This window comes from Rhinoderma darwinii, chromosome 4, assembly GCF_050947455.1.
Source record: "Rhinoderma darwinii isolate aRhiDar2 chromosome 4, aRhiDar2.hap1, whole genome shotgun sequence".
In the NCBI taxonomy this organism is placed as follows: Eukaryota; Metazoa; Chordata; class Amphibia; order Anura; family Rhinodermatidae; genus Rhinoderma; species Rhinoderma darwinii.
This window is the reverse complement of record NC_134690.1, coordinates 159,743,001-159,755,361: the sequence shown is the minus strand read 5'-3', so window position 1 is coordinate 159,755,361 and position 12,361 is coordinate 159,743,001. Positions and strand designations below refer to the sequence as shown.

General features: G+C 37.7%; 1 protein-coding gene and 1 long non-coding RNA gene across 8 annotated transcripts in view; both read left to right on the top strand.

The window, feature by feature from the left end:
- Window positions 1-12,138, top strand: part of IL1RAP (interleukin 1 receptor accessory protein) — a 191,342-nt gene extending 179,204 nt beyond the window's left edge. For 3 of the 7 annotated variants that reach the window (XM_075861783.1, XM_075861781.1, XM_075861782.1), the window contains one exon: window positions 9,326-12,135. In XM_075861783.1, coding sequence (XP_075717898.1) covers window positions 9,326-10,050 — 725 coding nt within the window. In that variant the 3' untranslated portion in view covers window positions 10,051-12,135. Of the gene's footprint in view, window positions 1-9,325 lie in introns of all 7 variants that reach the window. The other 4 variants (XM_075861780.1, XM_075861788.1, XM_075861784.1 and 1 more) reach the window with 3 other exon arrangements.
- On the top strand, window positions 1,465-3,852 carry LOC142760901 (uncharacterized). The gene is made up of 2 exons (XR_012883447.1): window positions 1,465-1,585; window positions 1,667-3,852. It is a non-coding gene; the product is annotated as an uncharacterized LOC142760901 (long non-coding RNA).
- Window positions 12,139-12,361: the final 223 nt, after the last annotated feature.

Sequence of the window (12,361 nt, the reverse complement as noted above, 5' to 3'; positions counted from 1 at the left end):
ACCAGTCTCCCTATCCCAGACGCTGAAAAGCATCCCCACAGAATGATGCTGCCACCACCATGCTTCACTGTAGTGATGGTATTGGGCAGGCGATGAGCAATGATGGTTTCCTACAGACATGTTGCTTAGACTTGAGGCCAATAAGTTCAATCTTGGTTTCATCAGACTACAGAATCTTGTTTCTCACAGTCTGAGAGTCATTTAGCCACTTTTTTGCAAACTCCAGGCGGGCTTTCATGTGTCTTTTACTGAGGAGAGGCTTCTTTCTGGCCACTCTGCCATAAAGCCCAGATTGGTGGAGTGCTGCAGTGATGGTTGACTTTCTGGAAGTTTCTCACATCTGCACACAGGATCTTTATATCTCAGCCAGAGTGACCATTTGGTTCTTAGTCACCTCTCTTACCAAGACCCTTCTCCCCCGATTACTTGGTTTGGTGGGGTGGCTCTAGGAAGAGTCCTGGTTGTTCGAAACGTCTTCCACTTAAGAATTATTGAGGCCACTGTGCTCTTGGGAACTTACAGTGCAGCAAAAATTTTCTTTGTACCCTTCTCCAGATCTGTTCCTCCACACAATTCTGTCTCTGAGCTCTACAGGCAGTTATTTCTTCCTCACGGGTTGGTTTTTGCTCTGATATGCATTGTCAGCTGTGAGACCTTATATAGACAGAGATGAGTCTTTCCAAATCAACAGGTGAACTCCAATCAAGGTGTAGAAACATTTAAATCATGATCTAGAGAAATGGGAGGCCCCCAGAGCTAAATTTCAAGTATCATAGCAAAGGGTTTGAATAATTATGTCCATGCGAAATTTGAGTTTTTAATTCTGTTTTCACTTTGTCATTATGGGGTATTGAGTGCACAATGAAGGAGAAAAACGTGAACTTTTATTTTAGCATAAGGCCTCAACATAACAAAATGTAAAAAAAGTGAAATGGTCTGAAGACTTTCGTATGCATTGTATAGTCACCATATGTGTTTGTTCCCTGGTCTAGGATGTGGTGTAGACAAGTGCTGCAACTAAAATGCAATTCCAAATGGAACTGCTGTTTAGGCCTCATGCACACGACCGTATTTTTTCCCACCCGTAAATACTGGCGTAAATACGGGTCCGGTGTCACACGTATTCCACCCGTTTTGCACCAGTATTTACGAACCCGTGCCCGTAAATATGGGTCCGGTGTCACCCGTATTCCACCCATATTTACGGGCACGTTTTTGGCGGCAAAATAGCACTGCACTAATCGGCAGCCCCTTCTCTCTATCAGTGCAGGATAGAGAGAAGGGACAGCCTTTTCTGTAATAAAAGTTAAAGAAATTCATACTTACCCGGCCGTTGTCTTGGTGACGCGTCCCTCTCTTCATATCCAGCCCGACATCCCTGGATGACGCGGCAGTCCATGTGACCGCTGCAGCCTGTGATTGACCTGTGATTGGCTGCAGCGGTCACATGGCCTGAAACGTCATCCAGGACGTCGGGCCGGATGTCGAGAGGGACGCGTCACCAAGGCAACGGGCGGGAGACCGGACTGGAGGAAGCAGGAAGTTGTCGGTAAGTATGAAAGTCTTTTATTTTTATTTTTTACAGGTCTATTCTGATCGGTAGTCACTGTCCAGGGTGCTGAAAGAGTTACTGCCGATCAGTTAACTCTTTCAGCTCCCTGGACAGTGACTATTTATTGACGTCGCTTAGCAACGCTGCCGTAATGACGGGTGCACACATGTAGCCACCCGTCATTACGAGAGCTCCATAGACTTCTATGGACTGTCCGTGCCGTTATTACGGCCTGAAATAGGACATGTTCTATCTTTTTCAACGGCACGGGCACCTTCCCGTGAGAAAACGGGAAGGCACCCGTCGCCAATAGAAGTCTATGAGCCCGTTATTACGGGTCGTAATTACGACCCGTAATAACGGGAGTTTTTACGGTCGTGTGCATGAGGCCTTAAACTGTATTCTCTAAAAGTAGTGCTTTAAAGAGAAATGTGAGCTGTAGAGCTTTATTGTAACTACCAAGTAGTATCAAAGTGAAATAAAGTCAGGAAGGTTTGAAAGCACTGGGAACAAATAATAAACGTTGTGGTCAGATAGATCAACAATGAAAAATAAATTCATCTATAGCTTTTACTTACTTTTTTAGTACAGTTTGCCACATCTGGCAATAATTCTGATAGTTCTAGTTGTCTTTTGCTATCAAATTTCTAGTATAATAAAGCTTTGTTAACTATATATATTGCTATTTTTTTTAAAAAACAATTATCCTACTTAAATCTGCCCAGATCATAAAGTGGTCAATAGGTATTAATAATAATAATTGTACTTCTATGCAATGTAGCAACACGTTACATATCTGAGCAGACACATCTGATAGCTTACAGTATGTTAAGAATCTTTTACTTATCTATACATAAAAAAATGTGTGTGTATATACTGTTCTCAAAGCTTCCAACAGACAAGTATGTTTGCATTTATTCAAAAGTCATAAGAATTTAATACAAACACTAGTTATATATCCTCTCCGCAAAATAGACTTGTATGACATGTCACTCAGACATATCATAAATGATCAGTGGTTAAAATGACTAGAACCTGGTGCTTGGTCTAGCAGGTAGGACCCGATCAATCTGACTTTTATTACATGTATGTTTGACTTGACATGTATGTTTGACTTGACATAAAAGTCTATTTTGGGAGAATCCATTTAAGTTGCTTTGCTGCTGCAACGCCTTAAAGAGAGAATAATATGTCATTAGGCAGTATGGGAAAGGTTTACTAATGCTATCTAAGATTTAGACAGCGTAAATGTAGACCAGGTTGTCACTATTTTCTTCCTTATGCCACCAATTTATTGGCTTAGTTTATGCCAGTTTCGCCAGACCATGCCCCCTTGTTGAACGGGGCGCAAAAAGTGTCTAAAACAATTATTTGAATAGTAAATCTGATCCTATGTGGTTTGATAGAAAAAGTGCAAATCTTAAACATACTTTAGGATAAAGAAATGTATGCAGTCTTCATATTGTTTACACTAAATTTCTGTCACTGAGTATTTTATTAAACTTGCCAAGGAAGCAACGACATGATTTAAAAAGATTTTATTGCAAGTTCTTGTTAGCCAACACTGAAAATCCAAAATGGTGGTAAAGTATGGTAAAGCCACACAAAATCTTGCTTACTTGATAAACAGGTAGAACACTAAGCTCCTGTACCATGGTGGTCAAGTGGTTCTCCAAATCTAAAAACACTGTGTAGTATATGAATCCTAGAAAAAAGGCTGTGTTTCACAGTCGCTGCCAATCTCAGATCCACAAAATTGTTCTTAACCGGTTTTATTTAAACTGACAAAGGGTCCCATTTGATTCCAAAACACGTTGCCTAAGTGAAAAAAAATAACATAAAATTAAAAAATAAAGTATTCCATGGATTTGTGATTGGTAGCGCCAACAATACAAGTTATTTTTACTTTTTTCTTTGGAAAAAATAATCCATGGGGGCCAAGAAAAGTCTTTAGAATGGAGTCTCAACAATACACCAGACTTCCCCTTATGTTTTACTGTTAGTGTAGTCAGTGATAGACGCATAAATGTTTAGGTGTTGTCATCCAACTACTTCTACACATTCCAGTAAGGTGATTCCAAAGTTTTGGTGGCCTTAATGGGATTTTCAAAGAAATTTGAGTGTATAAAGTCTCATTACATGAGTGTTCATTACAAACCCACATCCTGAAATAAATGTTATCTCATTGTCTTTTGCATCACCCTCATTATTATTATCTATCATTTATTTTATTTTGTCATGTTTCTGTCTGTTATACAGTACAGTCATAATAAATAAATGCATTTATATTTTTTGTCTTATTTGTGTTGTTTTTTTCTTCTAGTTGTCATCACATTGCCTGACATTGACATTACTGTTTTTTTGTATCTTCAAATTAAGTATTGAATAACTATATTATGTGTCCATAAAAAGTACTTCCATCCCTTCCACCCCATTCACACCCCCGCTCTGAAATTTTTAATGTTTTAGTGTACTAGCATTCAATAAGTTTTTTTTCTTGGGCTTTTTTTTAACCCTAATAAACATAAAAGTATTTCATTTTAAAGTGATAGCACATCTCTACAAAGTAATCTACATTTATTATAGTTAATAACCACAAAGTAATTGAATATGTACCTATGACAAAATCCTTATTGGGAATTCTACTACTCCCTATTGGGTAGTCGACTACGCTATTGATTCCATCAAAACGACGGAACCCTTGCACAACGGAGACAAACGCAAACCATTGGAACTGGATCAGTCACCATTGAAATCAATGGTGATGGAAACGGAAACATATGGTTTGTGTTTGTCAGGGCTACGTTCCGTTGGAACGGAGCCCTAGTGCAAATGTGAACGAAGCCTTACATTTCAACGGTCAATGTTTTGAGATAGCAATTCCTACTAATAACTGGCAACAGTGATCCAATATTAGAACAAGGAAGCTGTTGGGAATGCAATAATTCTATGCATATAAGAACCAAAGGATGCTTGCCTATATACCTGCTACTTACTTTCCTACCTACTAATTATATATTTTTTTATTATCTATACATTTTCTTTTTATTCAAAATTAGCAATTACAAATGGAAGAATTCATGACAAAAACAATTACAAAATCACACAATTATGATAACACATCCCAGACCCATAAACCACCCAACTACATCGCAAGGAGGTAAGAGAAAGAAAGGAGCAAGAGAATAGAGAGAGAAATATAAAAATAAAGAAATACCATCACTATATCATATATACTTGTATCTGAGCACTGTCACATTGCTTGATAATGGCTCCAAAGAGGAGCTGAAACGTAGCTGGTCTTCATCATTGGTGAATAAACCACTGTAGTCACTTTACCTGGAGTGCTGCTGCCTTTTTCCTTTGTATTGCTTTACCTATTTAGACCTTAGGTGTGCTGAAGCCTGCACCCGGACTGGGACTAGATCCCATTACACAGTGCTGCTCCACGTTGGACCTCTTCACAATACTATTTTATAGGAATTTTTCTCTTCTCTTTACTTCCTCTACCATTAAATTAATCAAAGAACATCATTTTATTGAATCCAAAGGAGAGAATCCAAAAAAGGCTTCCAGCTATCAAATAAGAAAGCAGATGTGCCAGACTTGGTATAGTACATTTTTCATAGAGCAGTGTCTTATAGTTTTTCCATTCAGCGAGAGTGGGCATAAGCTTAGACATGCAGTATTTTACTATCAGCTGTTGAAAATGCAATAATTATATGGATATAAGAACCAAAGGATGCATAGATACTGTATATACCTGCTACTTTCTTGCCTACCTACCTATATATTATATTTAGCATTTCCATTTAACTCTCTTTCCATAAATTTTTGGATCTTCTAGAATATTCAGCAGAACTCAGCAACAATATTTTTTTTATGTATGCCTAATCATAAAGAATCAATTTCAATTTCTGTTCAAGAAGAATGTCAGGAGAATGCCTTATCTTATGTGCAGCAGGGTGTGCCACACAGAATTTAAATCAAGATCGGAGATTAGAGTACAATGAAGTAGAATTAACTCCGTACAAACCAGTCCCATTTGGCAGACGTTATTGAATATGCATATTCACATCAATATTCTGTGAAAGAAAAACAATTAGGCAGAAAGAAGCAATGAATAAGATTAATGATGTCCCTGGCTTACACTTTATTAGTGCTACACTGTAAAATTATATATTCCATAATGGTACTCTATACCTTTAAACTCAATTAACTTCCTTATGTTCACCCAAAGGAAATCCTATTTTTATAGATCTTTTATAGACCATTAGCCTTAGCAAAGTTTACCAGCATGTCCATGACATGACAGCTTTAAAGTAGTGGATCGTGCATTCCAATGTCCTTGTGCCTGGCACTGGGCGATCAGTCACTGATACACTGCATGTTATTTGCAAAGGGGTTTCACAATATGCCCCAGGAATATTTATGAGATGCAATATCACATTCCGCTACATTCAGTGATCTAATAGAACTGTCTTGATTGTATATACTGAATTCCACACCAAATTTTACTGTTCTGTCTGTTTGTTCTTTTTTTTCTTGTTTACCTCTTTAGTGTATGGATTTTTTTTCATTATTGTTTTTGTACATGTTTAACAGCAGCTTAGTATGATTTTTTTTTTGGGTTGCTTAGATTTCTTTCATATCACTACCTGTGTCAGACCTCTGCTATAGAGTATAAACATTGTTATTCTAATCTTTAGAAGTTAAATTGGTAGTTTATGGTCGGTCCTTTTAGCTATTGAGAACGTTCTAGCAATGCATAAAGCCTTTGCTTACTTTTATAAGAAAACACAGCCATTTGTGTTATGAATATGAATACAAATCTGAAGGATCAATGTAATGCCATGTAGTATATGGATGAACATGAATACACGCCCGTTATGTCCTTATATACGCTTGTTAGATGATTAATCAATTTACAGATGTAAAATATATTGTAATGTTCACATCTTTTACAGTATAAAGTTAAGTTTGGTCAACCCCACATACTATATGCAGCACTTGACTCCATCATTATCCATAAATTTGCCTTCCCCTGGGGCCACACATAAGGCACTTGAGGGCCACATAACTTTTTTAAAGTGCTAACCTTTGAATAGCATTTTATAGTTTATGTGTCAACATTATCTACGTAAAAAGTTATATTTTACAGATCACTATACAACGCCTAGTGTAAAGGCTGCATTTCTCACAGTGCAAATCCTTATCTGTGCAAACATTGACACATTAACCCCTCAATGGTCAATGATGTAACTATAAGTCACAGCTGGGAAGGTGGAGTAACTGTATGTTACAAACAACACTTTATTGTAACATTTAACCACTACGATGCCGCAGTCAATAGCCACTGCATCTAAGCCGGGGGGTGGGGGCCTCCATCACCCCATTGCTGATGGTTGTCATAGCAGCCTGGGGGCCAAATAGGAGTAGAGCCGGTAAAATTTACAATACACTACGATACATGAGATTGGCACTATTTTGACATGCGCACCTCACCAGACACGTTTTGAAAGTGCCCAGAAAAGGGGCATGGAATGGGTGTGATATGTCAAAAAGGGGCATGATTAAAAATGCACCAAACAACTGGCACAAAATTCTGGCGCAAAATAAGTCAGATTGGTAAAGGAAGAGAAAAGTGTCTAATAGATCATGCAAAATACACCAAAATTATCATGCGCTATGCAAGACTGTGATAAATTTGGCACATTTTGTGCCGGCCTGGTCTAAGTTTACGCTTTCTAACTATTAGCATTAGTAAATGTGGGCCAAAGTATATTGGAAAGTTGCATAACTTTCCAATAATTATCTAAAACCAGACAACACTTTAACCCCTTTGCACATACACAGTGGAGGGGGTTGGAAGTATGGAGCAGACTGAGCCTGCTCCAAAATTTGAGCGTGTCAACTGTATGATACAATGATACTTCGGGGCACCGAGCTGGATGCTGCTCATTTTACCTCTCAGATGCCGTGGTCAATACATTGGTATTGCACTATATCTTGCAAGCGTTGGATCGCTAGTTCAAGTCCTAGGGGGACTAATTAAAAAACGGTTACATAAAGTTTTTATGTATATATAAAAAAAATATACATATTAAAGGTTAAAAACAAAAACCTTTTCCCATTTTCCCCCAAAAGCAATGGAAAAAAAAATTAACATAACTGGTATTGCCGCGTCCGTAAAACTCAGAACTATTACAATCAAACATTATTTAAGCCGCACTATGAACACCCTAGAAAAAAATAAATTAAAACACCAGAATCGCTGTTTTTTGGTCACCTCATCTCCCACAAAAATTGGAATAAAAAAATCTTACGTACCCCAAAATGTTACAAATAAAAACACCAACTTGTCCTGCAAAAATTAATCACTCATACTGCTCAATCGATGGAAAAATAAAAAAGTTATTGCTCTCAGAACATGGCATTTTTTCCTTGTAAAAGTTGTAAAACAAAGAAAAACTATATAAATTTGGTATTGCCGTAATCGTATTGATGTGCAGAATAAAATTGCCATGTAGTTTTTGCTGCACGGTGATCAATGTAAAAATGAAACTGAAAAAAACATGGACAAATCACATTTTTTTTTCCTATTCTCCCGCCAAAAAAATGTTTTCGTTTTCTAGTACATCATACAGTACAATAAATGGTGCAATGAAAAATTACAACTCATCCCGCAAAATACAATCCCCCATATGGCTAGATCAATGGAAAAATAAAGTGTTGTTTTGGATGGTGGAGAGGAAAAGACAAAAATGAAAAATCAAAAAATGACTGCGGAGGGAAGAGGTTAATATAAATGTATAAATCATCACAAACACCAGCAAACTAACAATACTCTTCAGCAATGCTGTACTCTATTACTTTAAAGCTTTAAATAGATTAGGAATTCAGAGCTACTATATTTGATAGAAAACTAAAGAATATGTTCTCTGGATTTACCTTGGGCAAACTAGGTTTCCATGTTACTAATTCAACAGGTTTTTAGTTTTATAATTTTGGCTAAATATCTCCAGAAGTAGATAAAGTAATGAAATGTAATGACTATAAATAATCATACATGTCCAATGAATACTATTACTGCAACTGATGCTCTGCTTTATGACTATATCCTTTAGTTATGTTAAGGGTAGCTTTTGGTTGACCATTAAGAAGTGATGGTCTTCTACTTGCGGAGATCCAGCTAGTAGGGTGGTTTTATGGTCCCTGGAAAAACGTATACAACTTGACTTTTCTACAGGAGGAAGAAAACTCTCTAGTGCCACCTATAAGTGGCTAAATTGTAGATCAATGTCTGACCCTTTATAGAGTCTTGATACATGACATTCTGCATTGCATCATTCATTAATCCACTGGATCGGTGATAAATAACTGATCGGTGAGGGACTAACTCCTGGGACCGCCACCGATCACACGAGAACAGGCTTACCGTGCAGTTCCTGTGAGCCCCATATGAATGTAACGGTACTGCACATGATCTGCCACCTCTTTATTCATTTACATTATGGTATTGTACATGTATTGCTATTATTGGTGAACTTGGTACATTTGCTGTTAAATGCAAGGTGTGCTGTGGCAATCAAACTTTTTCTTGAAACTGGGCAAGTCCGTGATACAGTTGCTGAGATCCTCCTATAAAGTGAAACACTAACATAATTCTATCTTTTTTTTTCCCTGTCATAAACTGCTAATATTTAACACTTTCTCTTTGTAAATCTCCTTCCATTTCATCTTCCCTGCCATGCTCCCTCTTATACTTCCTAGATACAGTGGAAGCTGTGTTTGAATTCATTCAAAGAAGTCGAAGAATGATTGTTGTGTTGAGTCCTGACTACTTGACAGATAAAAGCATTAGTATGCTGGAGTTAAAACTTGGTATTGTGTGCCATAATGCTGTCTGCACCAGTCTTATCATTGTGGAATATAAGCCACTCCATGGAACACACACCACCATTTCTAAGCTCAAGGAGAGTGTGCCCTTCGTGTTCTGGGAGGGAGAAAGTTCCAGACGCAGCAGCTCCAGGTTCTGGAAGGCCTTAAGATTGGCATTGCCCTTGCGAAGCCTAAATACAAGGTCAAGTTGGAATGAGAGCTGTTCTTCCCAGTCAGATATCAGTCTTGACCAGATTCAGAAGAAGAAGAGACGTTTAAAAGAAACATCCCCTCCGCAGCCTCCTAAAGCCAATAGCACTAACAGAAATGTGCCTGTAGGCACAGTAAGAGTTAAAAATGGGCCCAAGGGTGGAAAGGCCTGTCAATGTTGTGTGACTTATTGCGATAGTGATAACAGACTTAGAAGTAAATGCCGAGCAGGAGCGAAACCTAAATGGGAGACACATTTATGCAAACCTGTCACATATGGAAATAAAACTCGTTGGGTTCAAAACGGCACAGTCCAGCAGGCCCCAGCACCACCCCCTGTTGCTACCTTCACTCTACAGCAGTATACAGATTTATCCAATAATAACAGCGATTTCTATGTCCTTTAATATATCTTGGTTACAGTTCATATGCATTGTTTTACAGCAATTTATCTGGAGAACAATACAGGGACTGTTAAGTTCTAAAACATGGACACAATGCATTTGAGAAGTTCCAAATAAAACTCTGTACTTTTAGGAATTTGAGAGGAAGGACAGACCAATGAACAAATAGGAGAATTCTCAGCGGGTTCTAAAACAATAGACGCCCGAACAGATCATTTTAGCAAAACTTTTTGAGTTCCTGTGTTATAATTTTGAATATTATGTTTTCCAAGTTTGGATATCTTGAATATAATTTATTGTTTGTAAGAAAAACAATGAACAACTGTGGACTATTTCTCTGCCATCATCATACACTGATTCAGTCATCTCTTCTACCATCAAGTCACTGAAGAGACTTCTGTCTTCCTCCACTTGATCTAAACTTGATCTAATGTAAGATATAACATGATAAATAAATCTATGAGCACTTGCCAACCCATAAAAGGTATTTGTAAAGGAAACAAATCTACTTTATTGGCATCTTATCAACTTAGATATGACATAATCGATCAACAAAATGAGTAAATGTAGCAGGCACTTTGGCTGACTGATGTCTTTGGGTGTTGAATTCCATGATTATTTTGCTAATATAAAGATTCCACTCCAGGACGTTTGTAAGTCTACCTTATTGTGAATGTATGGCATCAAATGGTGACAAGAGCTGAAAATGTTTCAACTCTTAGGCCACATGCACATGTTGCGTAATTTTATGCGGAAAATCCACATTAAAACCGTGGATAAACTGAGGTAATTTTGCAGCTAAAATCCGCATTTAATATTGTGTTTTTAGGTGCAGATTTTACATTTTGATGCAAAAACAGGTGCAGATTTTATGCTGTGGATTTTGGTGCGTTTTTTTTAATATACTTTGTGAAATAATATTCTGAGATGGAAACTAAAGATAAATTGACAGGCTGCAGATTTTAAAACCGCACAGCAGGTCAATTTACATGCAGAAAAATTCAGCAAAGTGTAGATGACATTACTGTACTTGAAATCTAATTTTCTTTGCCGGTACTGTGTTATACTGTGAATTTGCCGCAGGACATCCGCATGTAATACGCATCGGTGCATGTGGCCATATTGTGTTGGCACATAGCTACCATGACTGATAGCATGTAGCATGTGTCAGCAGGGAACCAATAACATGTATACATTATTATAAAGGATTATTATCCAGAATAGGTGTGCATGATTTTTTTTGGGAAACCTACTAATGATTCCCATGTATCACATCTATTTTTTCTGCAACTATCGCAAATTTTAAAATGTTTAAAAAAAGAAATATAAAAACGATATATATACTGTGTATATATCCTTCCTGTAAAGGTGTGGGGAGTTAAATCAAACTATATAAATTGTTGTAGTGACATCATCAAAGTGTATTTGTTACAGCCATGAAACCACGTCATTACTGGAATATTTTTTTGTCTTCAAGCCGATCTGTCAGCTGAATATGCTGCTATAGGTAAGGGCAGCATATTAGGCAGACAGGTCCCTCCTCCTATTGGACAATATGGCCCAAAAAAAAATCGAGTACTGTTTTGCTAATAGGTGCAATCAAAGAATAATGACCCTGCCTGGACTTGACCCAACCTGCCTGCCACCTGCCTTGACCATTTGCCTGTTTACTGTGATGACCGTATTCCGTCTGCCCTGACCTCTGACTTTGCTTACCGTAAGTGAATGTCTGCCATCTTCCCTGGACTACGCTTATACCAGACTTTACCTCTTGCCTTCTATTATTGTAACTCACCTGTCCACATTGTCCATTGCCAATGGAGACTATTTTGAGGATATTAGCAGCCAAGTCCACATCTTCATACAGAGGTTAAAAGGTGAACACCTATCTATCCCTTAGACTCCACTCCCTAGTTTAGCTCCAAATCCTTTGGCTACACAGTCGGTCTACACCATCCTCTATATGTCCCTGTGACAGTCACAACCTGTGCGGGCCCGTGACATTGTGTTATATACACAGCAATCAATAAATATCTTTTTTGTAATCAGCAAAAAAAGCTTCAGTTTTACTTTATGAGGATCTTGTTGTCACTGACAAACTTGCTCCCCACCCTCAACTGCACAATACATTGTATTCAACAGGCCACTTTTCAGGGTTTAATCAAAACATATAAAGAAATTGTACCGTACAAAGGATGTCCAATAGTCTCAAGCGTTAGTAGTCTATAACAGAATGTATGGTTCTAAGTCAAACTAAGTGTTGAGAAAGTTTGCGGTATTTTTAACCTCAGAGATGCAATGGACCTACTCAAAT